Here is a 22,586-nt window from a genome sequence, read left to right as displayed (position 1 = left end):
TAATTGAGTATTCTTTTGCTTTGTTTGCCCTCCCCAAATGCATTACCTCACACTTTTCCAGATTGAATTCCATTTGCTTCTTTTTGGCCCACGCGACCAAACTATTGATATCATTCTGGAGACAACAGCTTTCCTCATCACTACAAACTACATGGCCAATTTTTGCGTCATCTACAAATTTCCCAATCATACCTCCCACATTTATGTCCAAATTATTAATATATACAACAAACAGCAATGGCCCTAACACTGAGCCCCGTGGAACACCACTGGAAACCATTTTCCATTCACAAAAACATCCATCAAACATTACCCTTTGTTTCTGTTGTTGAGCCAATTTTGGGTCCACCTTCCCCTGTATCCCATGCAATCTCACTTTTCTGACCATGTGGGACCTTGTCAAATGCCTTACTAAAATCCATGTAGACAACATCCACTGCACTACCCTCATCAATCTTCCTTGTTACTTCCTCAAAAAATTCTATTAAGTTAGTAAGATACGACCTTCTCCTAACAAACCCATACTGACTATACCTGATTAACCCATGCCTTTCTAAGTGACAGTTTATCCTGCCTCTCAGAATTGATTCCAATAATTTGTCCACCACCGAAGTCAGGCTGACCGGTCTATAATTTTCTGGCCTATCCCTTGCACCCTTTTTAAATAATGGTACAAAATTTGCAGACCTCCAATCCTCTGGGCCTCGCCTGTATCTAGTGAGGATTGGAAAATAATCCTCAGAGCATCCGCTATTTCCTCCCTGGCTCCTTTAACAGTCTGGGATACAATCCACCCGGCCCTGGTGACTTATCCACCTTCAAGAATGTCAGTCTTCCTCTCTCACTATGCTTACTGTATCTAATGTTTCATACTCCTCCTCATTAACTGGAAAGTCTGCATCAGCCCTCTCCTTGGTGAAGACAGAGACAAAGTACTCATTGAGAACCCTGCCCGCATCTTCAGCATCAACAGACAAGTTACGATGTACATCACTGATAGGCCCTACCCTTTCCTTAGTTATTCTCTTGCTCTTAATATACTGGTAAAACATCTTTAGGTTTTACTTGATGTTACCTGCCAATATTTTTTCGTATCCGCTCTTCGCTTTCCAAATTGCCATTTTTACTTCACCCCTGTACTTCCTATACTCCTCTAGGCTTTCTACAGTATTAAGTTTTTTGTGACCATCATAAGCTTTCTTTTTGTGCTTTATCTAGGTCTGTATGCTTCTGGAAAACCAGGGGGCTCTAGATTTGGCAGTACCACCCTTTTTTTGTGGGGACATGTCTATATTGTGCCCATAGAATCTCACTTTTGAATGCTTCCCCCTGATTTGACACTGTTTTTCCCTTCTAATAGCTGTATCCAGTCCACTTTTGCCAGCTCAACTCTGAGCTTCATAAAATTTGTCTTCCTCCAATTTAGAACTTTCACTCCTGTTCTATCTTTGTCCTTTTCCATGATGCTAAATCTAACTGTATTATGGTCACTATCTCCAAAATGGTTCCCCACTGCTACTTCATCCACATGCCCAGCTTCATTTCCTAAGACTAAATCGAGAATTGCACCCCTCTCGTTGGGCTTATGTGCTGGCTAAAAATGTTCCTTAAATGCAGTTCAAGAATTTTGCAACCACTGTGCCCTTCACACTGTTCATATCCCAATTGATATTAGGGGAGTTGAAGTCCCCAACTATTGCTGCCCTATTGTTTTTGCACTCAGAAATATGCCTACGTATTTGCTCTTCTAACTCTCTTCCATGATTTAGGGGTCTATAGTACAATCCTAGCAGTGTGGTTGCCCCTGTTTTATTTTTTGAGCTCAACCCATATGGCCTCATTTGATGCCTCATTCAGTATATCATCACTCCTCACAGCTGTAATTGATTCTTTAACCAATAATACTAGACCACCACTTGTTTTTTATTCCCCTCCCTATTCTGTCTGAAAACTATATGCAAGGATGTTGAGCTGCCATTTTTGCCCTTGCTAAGCCAAGTTTCTGTTATAGCAATGTGTCTATGTGTACCCTCAGCTCATCAGCTTTGTTTACTATACGCCTTGCATTTGCATACATACATTTTAACATTGCCAAATTCCTGTGCTGTACACATTTTAACCTGTGCTTCTTCTGTCTTTCAGAGTCACTCACTAATTCTCCATTGCCCGTTCCCTGTTCTGACTTTGCCCTCAGGTTCCCATCCCCCTGCCAATCTTGTTTAAACCCCCGCTCCCAACAGCACTAGTAAATCTCCCTGCAAGGATATTCATCCCAGTCCTGGTCAGGTGTAGACTGTCCAGCTTGTACAGGTCCCACCTTCCCCAGAACTGGCCCCAATGCCCTTGAAATCTGAAGCCGTCCCTCGTACACCAGCTTTCCAGTCACATGTTTAATCACTCAACTCTCCTATTTCTATACTCACTTGCACATGGGACTGAAAGTAATCCTAAGATTTACTGCTCTAAAGGTTCTGCTTTTCAACCTCCATCCCAGCACCCCAAGGTCTGTTTTCAGGACCTCTCCCCGCTCCGTGTATCAAGAGACTTCGTTGGGAACATTCAAAGGTGAAGTCTAGGCGTTGAAGGGGGCACACAAGCCTCCAAACAACCTGTCTACCTTCAAGCACCACCTGCCTCACATGTGGCAGAGTCTGCAGATCACACAATGGACTTATCAGCCATTTAGAAACCATCAAACCAGAAAAATGCAAGTCATCTTTGATCCCGAAGGACTTCCTAAGGAGAAGAGGATTTATGTGCAGCCATGGTGCACACTTCTAATGACCCATATTTTTATTACTCATAATCAGTTTTTTAAATTTCAATTCTAGTTTTAGTTTCCCTGAAAAAGTCTGCTTTACAGCCCTCTGTTGAGTCTGCAGGAACCTACTTACTCAATCCTCCCAGGCAAACAACTTCCTCTCACATTTTCCCATGGTAGGAATGAAAGGCTATGCTCAGAAGATGGAGAATCATTAAGAATATATGGCTGCAAAACAAGTGTTTTACAAAGTCTTGGCAGACATACAAATGACAATCTTTACAACCACAAACTTGCTGTATCTGCTCACATATCTACTGAAGTGTTGTCAGGATAATTTAAAGCAACCGGCATGATAAGCCAAAAAGTTCCCTGCAGGCACAGAGCTGGCACACTTTCAGCAATATCTAGAAGGTGTACAGGTGAGAGAAGGAGCAGAGAGATGTGCTGAGCTGGGGAAACATATAGTGGGAGTCATCCAGGTAAAAGGGACAGTGTCGGGAAAAAGAACGCAAGGTGGGAGAGGCAGGCAATGGAATGGCTTCAGGACAGTGGGGTTGAATGGGAAGAGAGTGGGAAGGGTGGGAAAAGAGTAATGGAAGAGGTTGGTGTGGAGTCCATCATCTGAGAGCTGGGAGAAGCAGCATCAGCAACCTGGTTAAGTGGGAGAGGCACAGAAGGCAACTAGTAAAAAGAGGAATGAAACTTGGGGATCTTCCCATGGGTAATGTCATGAAAATTTAATAATTTTCATAATATTATTGTGATTTATTGTAAAGGTTCATAGTGAGGTTTGGATTAATTTCTCGGTGTAGGTGTGTGTGTGTGTGTGTGTGTTTTAACTAAATTGCAGATTGCTGGTCTGGAGCTTTTGAGTTATCAAAAGGAAGCTAGGTTGGAAATGCTAAATACGTAAACATTTAGGATGTGAGGTGAGGAACATTTGCATTTTTAGATAAACCAGAGTAGTTTGAATTTCAAAGAGGTGATGGCCATAAAAAGTTAAGCTAAACATTGTGTTTATTTTTCCCAAAGATTACTGATAATATGAGTGCTATGAAAGACTTATTTTATGGAAAAAGTAAAGTTGCAAAGACATATTGGAACAATGGAATTTACATTAAAAAGGGAGAAACATATTTAAAGAAAATTAAGTTATGTGTAAGGAAGAAGGAATTCTAATATCTAACAAGTGTGAATGCCTCCAGCCTGTATGTATCAAGTTGCTGTCTACAGGAATTGAAGCTAAGAAAACTCACTGTGAATATCACTGTCCAGAGTATTGTGTGCTTTGGGTCTGTTGAAATCAATTTTGTTTTACTGTTGCCTTAACAGAGGTGTAACTTGGAGTCGGATTAGTTAGAGGAGTTAGGAGTTATTATAGTAGTAATTTGTAGATCCATGTGCTTAAAATCTTTTCTTCTATTAATAAATGTTTAATTTAGTTTTGTAAAAAACCTCAGACTCGGTGGACTTATTACTACTGAATTCAAGGCACACATCTCAAAATAAAAATGCAAATTGGAAAAAAAACAGGTGCGGCAGCTGTTTCAAGTTTCTCTCTGGGATTTGAGCAGCTCCGCATTTACCATCCGCTGGGCCATAACAGTAAAAGGTTGTTACCACCAGTGGGCAAATGGGGAACGAGGTGATGGAAACAGGGGATTCTCACTGGATTCAGGGAGCATCACAAGCTCCAATACATGGAAGAGATACAAGAAGGCCGTGTATGGCCAGTGGGCAGTCCATAGTAGTGCTAGGGAGTTGGGAGGAGCACTCTTCCATGTTCCACAGAAGGGATAATAATAGCTTACCCCATAATTTCTTTAACTACAGCCATCAGCCTGTGCAGAAGGATCCTAAAACATGTGCTTGACTCTTCAGACTTAAATTGATCCAGTACCGGCTGCCAGCAATGTCAAAAAGCATTGAGCAATACTATGGTTACATGCCACCGGCACACATTAGTTCTAAGAATTCACTTCTATAAATTGTTAAATGCTGACCCCCTTTCACACCTAAAATAAGAGGCAAAAATCATACTAATTTCAACCCAAGTGGATTTAATACGTTCTGCTGATCGTGACTCACGCTTGATGTTATTTCAGCCTACTATGTAAATTGAGTTCGACATTCCTAATCTAAGAAATACCAAAAAATGTAAGGGTTTGTATTCGCTGTGCAAAATTGCATCACTGCAGTACTTACAGTTTCAGTAACTTCCTCCTTTAAATCAGTGAAGAATCTATCAATTACTTTTCTGCAAACATCAGATTCCACAGACGGCCTATCAAATTGAAAAAGTACACTTCAGTGATGTGGCATACGATCATACGAATTAGGAGCAGGAGCAGAAGTAAAAGGAGGCCACTCGGCCCCTCAAGCCTGCCCGACCATTCAATAAGGTCATGGCTGATCTGAATGTAACCTCAACCCCACATTCCTGGCTACCCCCAATAACTTTTCACCCCCTTGATAATCAAGAATCTATTCAAAGTCTCTGCTTCCAATGCCATTTCAGGAAGAGAGTTGTAAAGACTCACAACCTTCAGAAAAAATTTCTCATCTGTCTTAAATAAGCGACCCCTTTTTTTAAAACAGTGACCCCTAGTTATAGATTCTCCCACAAGAGGAAACATTCTCTCCACATCCGCCCTGTCAAGAGGCATGTACTGCAGATTTATAATTTTTTAATGCTTATATTAGCTTTATTTTTTATTTAAGTCATAAATTACTGTGGAACTCACTTAAAAAAAATCATAATAGAGGCAGATAGAAGGATGTATTATTTAAGCTGCTGCTTCAAACGGAAGTGATCTTTATGATCTACAATGTGGGTTGCATTGTTTCTATTCTCAGTATGTCGACACAGGAATCATTTTGTTCCCTCCTACAAACAACAAGATATGCATTATAATTGACATGGGACAAGGGCACAGCATCAGTGACACTAGGTGGAAAAATAAGGGTCCCCCACCAGTCAGCAACAAGCTATTCAGTGAACCAAGTGATTGTATAATTTCTGTCTCTCAGAATATCAGACAATCTAGCAGATCAGAGGTGTGATTTCAGATTTCAAATGTTACAGATGGAACATTCTGGTCTACAAGGAAAGCAATTCTAATCCAAGGGGCAGTCAAGAGCACAGGTGGAGACCAAATGCTGCCTTGAGAGACTTCTCAAGATGTGTGCCAATACTGAATTCATGAAATATGGCAATAGCGTAGTGGTATTGTCGCTGGACTAGTAATTCAGAGACCCAGGGTAATGCTCTGGGGGCCTGGGTTCAAATCCCACCACAGCATTGGTGAAATTTGAATTCAACAAAAAGTCTGGAATTAAAAGTCTGATGATGACCTTGAAACCATTGACGACAGTTATAAAAACCTATCTGGTTCCCTTTAGGGAAGGAAATCTCCTGTCCTTACCTGGTCTGGCCTGCATGTGACTCCAGACCTACAGCAATGTGGTCTCTTAAATGCCCTGTGAACTAGGTAATAAATACTGCCCTGTCCAGTGACACCCACATCCCGTGAACGAATAAAAAAACACTGAATAATATGGAGTGTGCTTAGCTGTGTGGTGTACGTACGAGGCCCTACTATTTTGGGGCTGAACATTTGAACACTGAGCCAAAGTATGACTATAATGTCTGAGTTTCCTTTTTGCAATTACATATAAGGCTCCTTGTAATATTTTTACGATGCCCCAAAGCTCTTAATAGCCAATTAATTACTTTTGAATTATTATGTAGACAAATGCAATAGATAATTCTGCACACACCAAACAGCAAGTTAAAAGAATGACCATAAAATCTTGTCTCTATGTTGTTATTTGAGGAAGAAACGTTAAGGACGACACCAAATACCACTTCTATTCTTTGAATAATGCAACAGGATCTTTAATCTCCAACTGAAGAGGTGGTGGCATAGTGGTATTGTCACTGGACTATTAACCCAGAGTCCCAGGGTAATGCTCTGGGGACCTGGGTTTGAATCCCACCAGAGCTGATGGTAGAACTGAAATCAATAAATGTCTAATGATGACCATGAACCACTGTCGTGAAAACTCACCTGGTTCACTGCTGTCCTTACCTACATTTGACTCCAGACCAACAGCTATGTAGTTGACTCTTAAATTGGCTTAGCAAGCCACTCAGGTGTAAGGAATGAAACTGGACGATCTAGATGGCATCAACCAAGGCACCAGAAACAACCCTGCAAAAGGTCCTCCTTACTAACATCTGGGGGCTTGTGCCAAAGTTGGGAGAGCTGTCTCACAGACTAGTCAAGCAACCTTATAGATAATATCCCAGCATCACCATCCCAGAAGAGTGGCAGCACAGTGGTATACAATTGGAAGGGAGTTGGATCACACGAAGTCTCATGGCACCATTACACGGCCAAGGAAACCTCCTGCTGATTACCACTTACCGCACCCCCTCAGCTGATGAATCAGTACTCCTCCATGTTGAACATCACTTGAAGGAAGCACAGAGTGGCAAGGGCACAGAATGTACTCTGGGTGGGGGACTTCAATGTCCATCACCAATAGTGGCTCGGTAAAACCAATTCAGGCTGAGCTGACAGAGTTCTAAAGGACATAGCTGCTAGACTGGGTCTGCGGCAAGCGGTGAGGGAACCAACAAGAGGGAAAAACATTCCTCACCAACCTGCAAGCCAGAGATGCATCTGTCCACGGCAGGGTCGCTAAGAGTCATCATTGTACCAAAGTTCCGCCTTCACATTGAGGGTCGTGTTGTGTGGCACTACCACCGTGCTAACTGGAGTACATTTTGAACAGATCTAGAAACTCAAGACTGGGCAGCCATGAGGCGTTGTGGGCCATCAGCAGCAGCAGAATTGTACTCAAACACAATCTGTAACCTCATGGTCTGGCATATCCCACACTCCTCCATTACCATCAAGTCAGGAGATCAATCCTGGTTCAATGAAGAGTGCAGGAGGATATGCCAGGAGCAGCACCAGGCATACCTAAAAATGAGGTGTCAACCTGGTGAAGCTACAACACCGGACTACTTGTGTACAAATAAGCAGCAAGCGATAGACAGAGCTAAGCGATTACACAACCAACGTATCAGATCAAAGCTCTACAGTCCTGCCACATCCAGTTGTGAATGGTGGTGGGCAATTATACAACTCACTGGAGGAGGAGGGTCCACAAATATCCCCATCCTCAAAGATGAGGGAGCCCAGCTCAACAGTGCAAAAGATAAGGCTGAAGCATTTGCAACAATCTTCAGCCAGAAGTGCCGAGTGGATGATCCATCTTGGCCCCCATAGACGCTAGTTTTCAGCCAATTCAATTCACTCCACATGATGTCAGGAAATGGATGAAGGAACTGAATACTGTAAAGTCTATGGGCCCTGATAATATTCCAGTAATAGCACTCCACTGTGCTCCAGAATTTGCCACATCCATAGCCAAGCTGTTCCAGTGCAGCTACAACACTGTCATCCACCCAGCAATGTGGAAGATTGCCCATGTATGTCCTGTACACAAAAAACAGGACAAATTCAATCCAGCCAATTACTGCCCCATCAGTCTACTCTCCACCATCAGTAAAGTAATGGAAGGGGTCATCAACAGTGCTATCAAGCAGCACTTGCTTAGCAATAACCTGCTCACTGAAGCTTAGTTTGGGTTCCGCCAGGATCACTCAGCCCCTGACCTTATTACAGCCTTGGTTCAAACATGGACAAAAGAGCTGAACTCCAGAGGTGAGGTGCGAGTAGAGTGATTGCCCTTGGCATCAAGGCATAATTTGACCAAGTGTGGCTTTAAGAAGCCCTAGCAAAACTGGAGTCAATGGGAATCAAGGGGAAAACCCTCCGCTGGTTGGAGTCATACCTAGCACAAAGGAAGATGGGTGTAGTTGTTGGAGGTCAATCATCTCAGTTCCAGGACATCACTGCAGGAGTTCCCCAGGGTATTGTCCTGGGTTCAACCATCTTCAGCTGCTTGTGACTTTCCTGTCATTAGAATGTCAGAAGTGAGGATGTTCATTGATGATTGCACAATGTTCAGCACCATTCACGACTGCTCAGATACTGAAGCAGTCCATGTCCAAATGCAGCAAGAGCTGGACAATATCCAGGCTTGGGCTGACAAGTGGCAAGTAACATTTGTGCCACACAAGTGCCAGGCAATGACTACCTCTAACAAGAGAGAATCTAATTATCACCCTTTGACATTCAATGGCATTACCATTGCAAAATCCCCCACTATCAACATCCTGGAGTTATCATTAACTAGAAACTGAACTTCACTAGCCATATAAATACTGTGGCTAAAAGAGCAGGCCAGAGGCTAGGAATCCTGCGGCGGGTGAGAACCTCCTGACTACCCAAAGCCTGTCCACCACCTACAAGGCACATGTCAGGAGTGTGGTGGAATACTCTCTACTTGTCTGGATGAGTGCAGCTCCAACAACACTTAACCAAGCAGCCTGCTTGATTGGCACCCCATCCACTCCCTCCCACCACCAATGCACAGTGGCAGTGTGTACCATCTACAAGATGCACTGCAGAACTCACTAAGGCTCCCCAGACAGGACTTTCCAATTCCACAAGCACTACCATCTGGAAGGACAAGGGCAACAGACCCTTGGGAACACCGCCACCCCGGAAGTTCCCTCCAAGACACTCACCATCCTGGCTTGGAAATACATCGCCATTCTTTCACTGTCCCTGGACGAAAATCCTGGAACCACCCCCATCCCTCTTAACAGCACTGTAGGTGTACCTACATAGACTGCAGCAGTTCAAGGCGAAAGCTCATCACCACCTTCTCAAGGGCAATAAATGCTGGCCTAGCCAGCAACACCCACATCACATGAATGAATAAAAAAAACCGAATAGGCAGATAGGCATTAAAGAATGCAATAACATCTCATACACAAGTTGTTCTACAATGGCTTGTAGGATAATGATTTTTTTCACCACCTTTTACAATACCAGTCTTGAACTTACTTGTACTCTGTAACAATTTCCTCAAATTCATTGAGAACTACATTCAGTTCGGTGACATTTTTTGTTAACCTCTTCACACCCTCAGGACGTGAGACTTTTGCAGATGATGGACCAGCCTCTGAAAGACAAAAGAAAGTAAACTATCTACTATTACAAATTGTTGCTCTATTGTGTTGCAATCAAAGTTCCTCTAGTGTAACACATTATTTCCAAAGATCTAAAAATTGTAATACTTTCGCCCTATGATTTGCATGTTTTAGAAGGGTACAATGAGTGAGAAAGGGAACTGTGGGTAGGAATTTTCAATTTCCATATAAGATGACAAGACAATTAAAAAACTCAATTGCGAAAATATATAGGCACTAAAGAGAAGAGTACAAACCTATTGATGCTATGCCATTTTGATATACAGTACAATTATGTAAATAAAAATCAAGGGAAGTTTAAAACATATCTAAAACACAGATACCGGTAAAGTATCAGAAATAATAGAGAAGATAATGGAAGTAGAAACATGATGGGGCATCTAATCTTCATTTGCACTGCTGAGAATGTGGAACTCCTATTGCACCGAGTGGTTAGGGCTTTCAGCATAAATGCATTAAAGGGAAGTGAAATATGTACATAAGTGAGAAAGGAATAGGAACAGGTGGTCATTCAGCCCCTTGAGGCTATTCCATTTAGTTAGATCACCTATGGTTGATCTGTATCTCAGTTACATTTACTCATCTTGGTTCCATATTCCTTAAAAGCTCTTGCCTAACAAAAATCTAACAAATCTCAGTTCTGTCATTTTCAATTGATCCAGCTCAACAGCTTTTTTGGGGGAAAAAAATGAGTTCCAAATATTCAGTTTGCGTGAGGATTTGTTTCCCAATATTACCTAGGGATGCCCTCCTCCAGAGAAAATTGTTTATCTACCCTATCAAATCCCTTAGTCATCTCAATGATATAACCCCTTAATCTTCCATTCGGTAGGGAATAACAAACCTAGACTATGCAACATGTCCTCATAATTGAACCCTTATAGCCCTGGTTTCATTCTGGTGAATCTGCACTGTACTTGTCCCAAAGCCAATATATCCTCTTGAAGTATAGCACCCAGAACTGAAAGCAGTACTCCAGATGTGATATAACAGAGCTTTATACAGCTGCAACATAGCTTCCACCCCTTTGTGGTCCCAGAAGAGCTGAATTTCAGGAGTGGGTTAGAAGGATATGTTGATAGGGGGGAGATGAAGTAAAATGGGACGAGGCTCATGTGGAGTATAAAGATAGGAATAGACCCGTTGGGCCAAATAGTCTGTTTCCGTGCTGTGATCAGGGAGTTCCAGTACTACAGGGATAAGCATCAATGGGCTGAAGAGCCTGGTCTCATTCCTAACTTAGGATATGTCGATCACCAGCAAGATAGCCAAATCTCTTGGATAGGAACTTAAAAACATTCCTGAAGTACTTGTATTTGAAGTGATGCTTCCAAATGGTGCCTGTAAGCAGAATCAACAAGTCTAACCTATTATAGAGGAACATTTATTCTCACTGCATTACAAGAGAAAATAATTTTAAACAATCATTCTTTCCTTTAGTATGCCTGTGCTGCATTATTCATACGCTAACCTGGAGTAGGAGGTCTTGATTCAGATGAATTAGGAGAGGCATCAGATCCAGTTGCCCTCCTGACCAAAGCCTTCTTTCTTTTCTGTCCATATGTTTTAACATTACTTTGTAGAGAAGTTTCCTGTCACATTAAAAGTTTGGTTTTCGGTAAATAGTCCATTTCGAGGTAAAGATCAAAACCCCTAATCACCGTGATTGCACCTTGATAGTGTGCATACAAGTTAACACTGAACTTAAAACGTCCCAATTTTTAAAAAAAGTTCTGCTTGTCCTGCCAAAATTTCTTCCAATCTGCCTTGAAGATGTTGACTCCTTGATGGGGTCCAACATTACAGGCACAAGATACACTCTCATACTCCCTCCCAATGTCTAGTCATCTATCTCATGTCCCAGCAGGGATTTGTTGCTGGCAAATTGTGTTTAACTACTTGCTTAAGGTTTTTAATGAGATAACAGAGGAGTGATGAGGGCAATGTTGTTGATATGGTGTACATTGGCTTCCAAAAGGCATTTGAGTAAGTGCCGCACAATTTTGTGAGCAAAGTTAGAGCTCATGGAATAAAAGGAACAGCAGCAACATGGATATGAAATTGGGTGAGTGACAGGAAACAGTAGTGGTTAATAGTTGTTTCTCGGATTGGAGGCAAGTTCATAGTGTAGATTCCTGGGAATCGGTGCTAGGACCCCTGTTCTCCCTGAGATATATTAATGGTTTAGACCTTGGTGTGCAGAGCACAATTTCAAAATTTGCGGATGATATAAAACTCGGAGGTACTGTATACTGTGAGGAGGATAGTGCAGAACTTCAAAAGGATATAGGTTGTTGAAATAGGTGGACAAGTGGCAGATGAAATTCAAAGCAGAGAAGTGTAAAGTGATTCATTTTGGTAGGAAGTGGAGAGACAACATAAAATAAAGGGTATAATTCTAAAACGGTACAGAAGCAGAGGGACAGGGGCGTATGTGCATAAATCATTGAAGGTGGCAGGACAGGTTGAGAGAGTGGTTAATAAAGCATACAGCAACCTAGGCTTTATTAATAGGCCCAGAAAGTAAAAAAGCAAGGACGTTATGTTAAAGCTGTATAAAACACTGGGTTTGGCCTCAACTGGAGCATGGAGTCTAGTTCTGGACACCACACTTTAGGAAGGAGGTGAAGGTATTAACGTGGGTGCAGAAAAGACTCACGAGAAAGATTCTAGGGTTGAGGAACTTCAGTTACCTAAATAGACTGGAGAAATTGAGACAGTTTTCCTTGAAGATGGGAAGGCGGTTTAGGGGAGATTTGATAAAGATGCACAAAATCATATGCAGTGTGGAGATAGTAGATATGGAGAAACTGTTCCCATTGATAAAAGGAGCAAGATCCAGAGGGCACAGCTTTAAGGTAATTGGCAAAAGAAGCAATGGCGACCGGAGGAGAAACTTTTTCACGCAGCAATTGGTTAGGATCTGGAATGCATTGCCTAGAGTGTGGTGCAGGCAGGTTCAATTAAGCATTCACAAGGAAATTGCATTATTATCTGAAAAAGGAACAAAGTGCAGGGCTACGGCCGCAGGCTAGGTGAGTGGCACTAGGTGAACTGCTGCTTTAGAGAGCCAGTACAAACACAATAAGCATAATGGCCTGTGCTGTGACCATGCTGTATTAGCCTACAAACCCTCACTGTTGATTCTAATTAACAGTGGTGGGGCAAGGGGGAGGGGCGCAATATCCACATGTGCACACTGCTAGCAGATGTCACTGAACAGTAATTGAAAGCAAGGACTCTGGCTGACTTTGCCACTTCCTAACTCACGGAGAATCAGGATATTGCTCCTACCAATTCCCAGCTCAGATTAGCTAACTGCTCTCTGGGGATCAAACCTGGGGCCTTCCTGATATTTGTGGTTCAGCTACTCACTGTTTAAACTCATTGGTCCATCAGGAAAGCAATTCTTTTGACACATTTTAAGAACCAAGCTTTCTAATTACAGTGTCTCACAGACAAATACAAAGAGTAAACTCATTTATAATTATTGAAAACTCAGTTGCACTTACTTATTCATTCATGGGATGTGGGCATCACTGGCAAGGCCATAGGAAGATACCCATCCCTAATTGTCCTTGAACTGAGGGCTTACTAGGCCACTTCAGAGGGGAATAAGAGTCAACCATATTGCTGTGGATCTGGAGTCACCATGTAGGCCAGAACAGGTAAGGATGGCAGATTTCCCTCCCTAAAGGACATTAGTGAGCCTGTTGGGTTTTTATAACAATTGATGATAGTTTCATGGCCACCATTTCAGAGACCAGCTTTCAAATACAGACTTTATTAATTGAAATCAAATTCCACCAGCTGCCATGGTGGGGTTTGAACCATGCCCCCAAAGCATTAACCTGGGCCTCTGGATTACTAGTCCAGGGACATTATCACTAGGCCACTATTTCCCCCTAAAATGGAGTTCCATTTTGTAGACAAGCCTGAAAAAATCTTCACTTGGCATCATGACACAAGCTGGTACAGTTAGACTAGCACTGTATCCCAAAACTACAGGAAATGATCTACCCTAATCATGCAATCCCCTTCCCCCACCCGCCCATGACAAGGTACTGTCAACAACCACTACAATTTACTTGATGCATAAAGTCAAAGTCATTCAAACCCTGAGCTTTGCCAATACATGTGCTACATGGGTTTACACCAGTGTGGACCATTCTCAATGACAGAGTGCTGGGTTAAATGAAAGGACTATGATAGTGAAATGCAAAGGAGCTCTAGCTTACATTCAATACAAACTTACATTTATGAATTCTGAGCAAAACATCTCTATTATTTTATCATCAACATAAAATCAAGTTTACATTCTCTAGGGCAATACGAGATGGGCAACAAATGCAGACCCAGCCAGCAACACCACATCCTGTGAAAGAATTTTTTAAAATTCCACAGGTTAAGGGACAAATCAGTGTTAAATGGTTCAGAGAGATCGTCTGTCTACACTACTTCAACCAACCAATCGTTTTCGCACACTTGTTCCTGGCTGAAATGTTTGGAAGCCTAAGTTTGCAGTTTGTTTCAAATTCATACTTACATCTTCCTAGCTGTTCCTTTAGAACAATACAGGATGATTATTTTATTCACAGAACAGTTCCACTATTTAGAGCAACAAAAATTATTATTGATACATCTTCATAATTACTCAGATTGCTCAATTACTTTAAAGGTACTCCCAATTTGGCTAAGAAAGTCCCACAAAAATGCAGGCTTCAGGGTGAATGCATGTCCATCTCTGTGCTACAGGAAGAAAAGGAGAAGAAACTAATCCAGCCAGGGTTGGGTCCTACTCCCTACCCAGTAACCCCCACTGACCAAGACACACGGACAGCTAGTGGAAACAGCCTTAATATGCTTCCATAGTTAGAAAGTTGACCCTCAATAGCTAAACCACAAGCGAAAACCACCATTTGACGAATTGGAGGAAAGCTGGCAACTATGAAACCATACTCAAGCATGAGCCTTCAGGAGATCAGATTGGAACTTTTGTGTCTTCTGATTATCTGATATTTGCTACTTCAGCCAGCAATAAGCCAAACTTTAACTGGAATTTAGCCAAACTGATAATACAGGCAACTGCTTCCAGGTAAATGGAAAAAATTACTTTTAGTTTTGTTTTATTATAAAACAATGTGGTTAAATATTAGTGTTAGGCTCTGCAATAAAAACCTGAAGCCTTCTTGAAAAACAACTTTGAAAGGGATTTCCAAATGAATAATATGAATATAATACACAGAGGATTAAGTATCAGTGTTTGTAATCCAGCAGCATTGTAAAACTACCTTTTTAATTCCAATGTGCCACTAAAACCAATCATGATTAAAATACATCAATCCTCCTTTTAAAATGCAAACTATATTATGGGACAGGACAGCAGCCAATATAAAATCAAAGTTCTGGAAGTGAGGGAGAAATTTAAACTGGGTGACCTTTGATCAGTTCGTCTAACTCTGGGTGGGGTGTGGATGACAGAGAAATCTAAGGCTCATAGAAACATGGAAAATAGGTGCAGGAGTAGGTCATTCAGCCCTTCGAGCCTGCTCCGCCTTTCAATATAATCATGGCTGATCCTGTATCTCAGTGCCATACTCCCGCACTCTTCCCAAACGCCTTGAAGCTTTAGAGTCCAGAAATATATCTATTTCCTTCTTAAATATATTCAGTGACTTGGCCTCCACAACCTTGTGGTAGAGAATTCCACAGGTTCACCACCCTCTGAGTGATGAAGTTTCTCCTCATCTCAGTCCTAAATGGCCGACCCCGTATCCTGAAGCTGACCCTTTGTTTTAGAACCCCCAGCCTGAGGAAACATCATCCTGTATCCGGTCTGTCCATCTCTGTCAGAATTTTATAGGTTTCAATGAGATTCCCTCTCATTCTTCTAAACTCCAGTGAATATTGGGCCTAGTCGGCCTAAGCTTTTCTCGTATGACAATCATGCCATCCCAGGAATCAGTCTGGTGAGCCTTCGCTGCACTCCCCCTATGGCAAGTATATCCTATCTTAGGTAAGGAGACCAAAACTGCATACAATACTCCAGGTGTGGTCTGACCAAGACCCTGTACAGCTGCAGCAAGACATCCTTGCTCCTGTACTCAAGTCCTCTCGTAATGAAGGCCAACATACCATTTACCTTCTTAACTGCTTGCTGCACCTGCATGCTGGCTTCCAGTGATTGTGTACAAGGACATCCAGGTCACTTTGTACATCAACATTTCCCAGTCTATCGCCATTTAAATAATACTCTGCCATTCTGTTTTTCCTACCAAAGTGGATAACTACAGACTTATCCATGTTATACCACATTTGCCAACTCATTCAACCCACCTAAATCACCTTGAAGCCTCTCAAACACCCTCCTCATCGCTCACATTCCCACCAAGCTTCGTGTTGTCAGCAAACTTAGAAATATTACCTTTGGTTCCCTCATCCAACTCATTGATATATACTGTGAATAGCTGGGGACCAAGCACTGATCCCACTAGTCACCGCCTGCCGCTCTGAAAAAGACCCATTTATTCCTATTCTCCATTTCCTGTCTGCTAACCAATTCTCAATCATTGCCAATATATTACCCCCAATCCCATGTGCTTTAATTTTACACACTAACCTCCTAAGTGGGACTTTACCAAAAGTTTCCTGAAAATCCAAATACACAACATCCAGTGGTTCTCCCTTATTTATTCAGCTAGCTACGTGCTCAAAAGGTCCAGTAGGTGTGTCAAACATCATTTCCCTTTCACAAATCCATGTTGACTTTGTCTAACCCTGTTGATATTTTCTAAGTGTCTTGTTATCACATCCTTTATAATAGAAACGAGCATTTTGCCTACTGCTGATGTTAGGCCAACTGGTCTGTAATTCGCTATTTCCTCTCTCTCTCCTAGTTTAACTAGTGGGATTACCTTTGCCACCCTCCAATCTTCTGGGACTGTTCCAGAAGATACATAATTTTGGAAGATGACAACCAATGCATCCACTATTTCCATAGCCACCTCCTTTAGTACCCTGGGATTATCAGGCCCTGGAGAGTTATTGGCTTTCAGTCCCATTAATATCGCCAGTGCTTTTTTTTTTACTAATACTAATTTCCTTCAATTCCTCCTTCCCACTAGGCCCTTGGTTCCCCAGTATTTCTGGGAAGTTATTTGTGTCTTCTTCTGTGAAGACAGAACTAAAATAGTTGTTTAATTGTGGAGGGAAAGACAGAGTTAACCTTGAGTCCGTATGGCTCTTCTTCAGGTCATACGGACTCAAAACGTTAACTCTGTCTTCCTCTCCACAGATGCTGTCAGACCTGCTGAGTTTTTCCAGCAATTTTTGTTTTTGTTTCAGATTTCCAGCATCCACAGTATTTTGCTTTTATCTTAGTTGTTTAATTGCTCCACCATTTCTTTGTTCTCGGTTATAAATTCTCCCGTTTTGGAGTTTAAGGGACTTGCATTTGTCTTCATTAATCTTTTTCATTTTACATACTTATGGAAGTTTTTACAATCCGTTTTATGTTCCTTGCAAGTTTACTCCCATACTTTATTTTCCCCATCTTAATCCATCTCTTGGTCCACCTTTGCTGAATTCTGAACTGCTCCCAATCCTCAGGCCTGCTACTTTTTCTAGCAACTTTATATGAATCCTCTTTGGATCTAATTTCTTTTGTTAGCCATGGTTGGGCCGCTTTTCCAGTTGTGTTGTTGCACCAGAAAAGAATGTACAACTGTTGCAATGCATACATTCATTCCTTAAATATTAGCCATTGCCTATCTACCATCATGCCTTTTAATGAAGTTTCCCAATCTATCTCAGCCAACTCACATCTCATACCTTCATAATTTCCTTTATTAAGATTTAGGACCCTAGTTCAGATCGGACCACTTCACTTTCCATCCCAATGAAGAATTCTATCAAGTTATGGTCACTGTTCCCTAAAGGACTCCGCACAACAAGATTATTAATCAATTCCTTCTCATTGCACAATACCAAATCAAGGATAACCTATTCCCTAGTCGGTTCCTTGATGTATTGGTCTAAAATAACCATCTTGTATACACTCCAGGAATTAATCCGCCACAGTACTACCGCTAATTTGGTTTGCCCAGTCTGTACGTAGGTTAAAGTCACACATAATTACTGTAGCACCCTTGTTATATACATTTCTAATGCTGTTCCCTACCTAATCACTACTGTCTGGAGGCCTATAAACAACTCCTACTAATGTTTTCTGTCCCTTGTTGCTTCTTAGCTCCACCCAGACTGATTCTACATCTAGATTTTCTGAGCCAATATCCTCTCACTGTCGCCCTGATTTCATCCTTAACTAACAACGCCACGCCACACCACCTCCTTTTCCCTTTTGCCTGTCCGTCCTAAATATTGAGTACCCCTGGATATTCAATGACCTGTCTTGGTCATCCTGCAGCCATGTCTCCATAAATACTTAAATACTCAATTTTCTGAAAGTGCAAGTGTAGGTAATTAAGGCCATGAAAAGTGCTTTTACACACAGAGGCACAGAGTACACATTGATTTCCCAAGTGCAGTTTTTCTTTCAGAGAAGTCATATAATGCACCACCTAGCAAACAGTAAAAAAAAACAGCATCGTCAGTGGCCTTAAAATGAGTCATCTCACACCTCTTATAGAATGCTGCATAAACAGACACTTAAAAGATAACAGGAAAAAATTAATTTTATAAATGGAACCAAAAAACAAATATATTCAAAAATCAAAATATTGCAGGTGCTGAAAATCTGAAATAAAAATAGAAAATGCTAGACATACTCAGCAGATTAGGCAGCATCAGTGCAGAGAAAAACAATGTAAATGTTTCAAGTCAAATGACATTTTGAATTCGGACAAAAGGTCATCAACCTGAAATGGTAACTCTGTTTCTCTCCACAGATGCTGCCAAGCTGTTTAATATTTCTAGCATCTTCTGTTTTACTGCAAATATATTCTTTATACATGGAATTTTATGCATGCATATTTATACGCACACAGAAATGTTTGCAAATAGATGGAAATTCATTTTACCGATAGATGGAAATGCATTTTACGGATAAAAACCACAGCCATGCTGGTTATATTTTGGTATGTTTTTTCATACATAAGAATTGCATAAAAATTAAACTAGTTGGTTAGAAACATATTAGCTTTTCTTTTACAACCGTCAATAAGCTATCACCTTGCTTATTAAATGCTGGAAACAATTTATTCAGAGTAGCTTTGAACTTGAGCAATTGTTGACTGTTAATCAACATTAACTAATTTCAAATATGTGAACTATTAACTTGCAATATGAGGCCAGATCAATAATTTAAGTTAAAGGAAGGACTCGCATCACAATGAAACCAAAATCGAAATGTTTCCATATGTCAAGGATATGTATACTTCTGAATGCTTTTAATACCACTTCTATTTTATCATTATTTAAAGGGCGACACAGATTAAGCTTCAAGGTTACCTGCAAATGTTTCTGAACTTTGTGTTTTCTCCTCCTCAATTTTGTTTGGTCTGGCCAAACAAAAAGGAATCATAAGTGAATCAAAAAGCATGTTCCTTACCGTCGAAGGCTCTGCATGAAAAGGGGAGTCCCTGCTGTGAGCTGCTGATGCATCTGCTCTCATGTTACTTTGCTTTTTCCATTTTGAAATTGACGCCCGAGTTTCAACCAACAACTTCTTTGTGGCACCAGCTGAAGCAGCTGTCTGCTTAATTCCGGATTTCCCATCACTAGGATTCTTTACTGCACCTGTCCGTGACCGAGTGTCCTTAGATCGCTTGGAGGCTTTACTGGGCTGTGAACTGGATACTGTTTTCAACTTCACTCTCTTGGTTTCTGTCTGTGAAATACTTTTTTAAATTAGGTAAAGCAATCAAAATTAAATAGGCACTTTATACACAAGTGGCCCCGAATTATTTGCTCCAACACTTTCATCCATTCATATGGAGATACATTTCTCCTGAACTAAATTGAAACACATGAAATTCTTAATGGGTTTAACAGGGTAGATGCTGAGAAGGTGTTTCCCCTGGCTGGGGATCTAGAACACAGGGTCTCAGACTCAGAGTAAAGGGTCAGCTATTTAGGTTTGAGATGAGGAGAAACTTCTATACTCAAAGAATGTGATTTTTTTAGACACATCTACCTGAGAGAGCTGTGGGTGCTCAGTTATTGAAAATATTCAAGACAAAGGTAGATAGATCTTTGGGTACTGAGGAAATTGACGGATAGAGGATAGTGCAATTGGATGGAGTCGAGGTAGAAAATCAGCCATGGTCCTGTTGAATGATATTGCTGGCTCAAGGGCCAAATGGCCTACTCCAGCTCCTATTTCTTATGTTCTGAAAAAAATAGAAATGTCAATGAAAGTCACCTTGGACATTACCTGATTCAACTTTGCAGTAAAAAGGACATTTTTAATCGTACCTGCAATTTTCAAATTATTGTCCTGCCAATGTCATTGCCACTTAACCGATTATTATTCTTCTTTGTTTGAGTTCTCACCAGTGGAGTGGAAAAACAAGGGGAAAACCTTTCCTTGGAATCATGCTTAATAAAAATAATCTCTGTTTTGCTATTATACCATAAGATGGTTGTGGTAGTAAAACGATTACATTAATAATGAAAAGTTCCACCAGATCTAAAGTCATATGAGATAGCACCTTTTGAATAGGTTCATTTGCATTCTCACTCAATGCCTCATTGCTAGCACTTCCTGTATTCACTTCATTTTGTTGTGCTTCCACACCTTCAGATATACGAGTCAACGCACTAGAATGCACAAGAAAAGAGGATTGAGAAAGGTGAGACACGACAAATTTTCACAAAGCAATCCAATGGGCAGCAAAACTTATTGAAAACTGGTGTATTAATATATTGCACTCATCGAACCCAGGCTCCTGATTTTACAGTTCCTGATCTCAGCCAAGTTATTAGGGTGAGGTAACTGGCAATTCTATGATGAGGAAGTAAAACCGGAAGGTGAGTATACTCTCTTCCTCTGCTTCCTCCTTGCACGATTCATGGTGCTTTGTTAAAGAGTATTGCCAGCTAGTTCTCCCTACTGGATAACAACGGCAGAAAGATCAATTAAAGGGAAACAGCAAGAAGGAAAAGCAAATGCAAAACAATCTGCATTAATACATTGCACTTAATGTTAAAAAGTGCCAACTTGCTTTACAAATGGACACCAAGCAAGAAGGGAGATTAGGTGCGATAACCAAAAGCTTGATGGAACTGTGAAGGGGAAAGGCTTTCACAGGGCGGCCTGTGGCCACAGCTGTGGTTAAGAAGGGGGGACAGGCCTCAAAGCCTGCCTGGAGTACTGGCCCCCAGACTGCCGCTAGAAGGCCTTCCCCAGGAAACCACCTAGGTCACAAAAATTCCATTCGGCCTCTGACACTAGGCCTTAAATGGCCTTTAATTACCTTTATTTGGTTACCCTGCCCTGCCACCCACTATTTTGCCTCTGAGAAAATGCCCCAGCTTGTGGGGAGGGGGGTGCAAACCAGTACGTGCAGGATGTCACACATGCCTGCCTCCGTGCACACCTTCATCAGGGTGGTGGGTAGAAGCTAAAATCCTGCCCAAGGAGCCTGACAACACTGAGGATTGTAAAATTACATTTAAGTTGTTGCCATTGGGCCTAGTTCTAGTAACTTGTCGGAGGTGTGATTCTTCTTGTGTGCATCTGACAGTATTTGTAAGATTGTGGGGTATCCTAGCTGTGCTAATCTTGCCCTCATTCAATGTCCATGCTTAGGGTTGCCAACTGTGATTAAAGGTATTCCTGGAGGTTTCATCACATGACTTGGCCCTATGCTCTTGCCGTTAGTCAGCCAACACATCTATCCTTATGACATACTGTCTTCCTATGCCAATGGGAAAGCAGAAAGACTCATGACCCAATTTGATACTGCTTGACTGTCTGCTAAACAGCTTTATTTTTCCCCATTTTCTATATTTTTATATGTGGTAGAGAAACTTTCAAAGAAAATGACAAAAATATATGATGTTCCAATGATTTTTCACCAAGGTTGCACACAGTAGCTGCCCTGAGGATTGATCGTCTATTCCTGGAGACTCCAGGCCAATACTGGGGAGTTGGCAACCATATCCATGCAAGCAAATCTTTCAGCAAGGGTGTATGAACAGCGTACAGAAGCACTGGTTGATTTGTTCCTCTTAACCCAGTGCGCCAGAAGATTGCTCTGGCCAAGGGCACCTAACTCATCGAAGGCCAGAATTAAGCCTGGGCTGAAAAACTCAGTTCCTGACAGGGAAGCTAAGTAAGCAACAACAACATTGAGGGATGCTTTTAAGTTTTGAACTTTCTACCGATGAAACAAAGCAGGCAGTTTAGCTAATTGACTACTAAAACAATCCATTCAGTAGTAAGAAATAAAAATATTCATCCAGCTTCCTTTTTACCGTTTCTCAGTCCTAATTTTTTCAATCAGAGGCATAGGCTGTTGAGTAGGATTCCCTTGATTATTACTCCGTGCAGGACATTCTGCTTCTTTATCATTTCCTTCATTGTTTAGCTCTGATTCATTATCAAACACTGCTGTGCTGTGCAATGGGTTACCTACATAAAAAATGTTAAAGCAAATAAGTAAATGAAAAATGTTAGGATTTTTTGTGGGAACACTTTTAATATTTGCTGTGAGTAATTAAACA

General features: G+C 41.3%; 1 protein-coding gene across 5 annotated transcripts in view; it reads right to left on the bottom strand.

The window, feature by feature from the left end:
- cenpu (centromere protein U) overlaps nt 1-22,586 on the bottom strand; it is a 43,568-nt gene that overhangs the window by 6,468 nt on the left and 14,514 nt on the right. For all 5 annotated transcript variants that reach the window (XR_005942775.1, XM_041185822.1, XM_041185823.1 and 2 more), the window contains 6 exons: nt 22,338-22,494; nt 20,570-20,678; nt 19,468-19,746; nt 11,371-11,491; nt 9,754-9,871; nt 4,970-5,048 (listed from right to left, as the gene is read on the bottom strand). Coding sequence is in view for 4 of the 5 variants with exons in the window: in XM_041185822.1 (XP_041041756.1) it covers nt 4,970-5,048; nt 9,754-9,871; nt 11,371-11,491; nt 19,468-19,746; nt 20,570-20,678; nt 22,338-22,494 (863 nt within the window). In the remaining variant the exon portion in view is untranslated. The remainder of the gene's footprint in view (nt 1-4,969; nt 5,049-9,753; nt 9,872-11,370; nt 11,492-19,467; nt 19,747-20,569; nt 20,679-22,337; nt 22,495-22,586) is intronic.

Source organism: Carcharodon carcharias, chromosome 4 (genome assembly GCF_017639515.1).
Source record: "Carcharodon carcharias isolate sCarCar2 chromosome 4, sCarCar2.pri, whole genome shotgun sequence".
NCBI classification, from domain to species: Eukaryota; Metazoa; Chordata; class Chondrichthyes; order Lamniformes; family Lamnidae; genus Carcharodon; species Carcharodon carcharias.
This window is presented reverse-complemented; position numbering and strand designations above follow the sequence as displayed.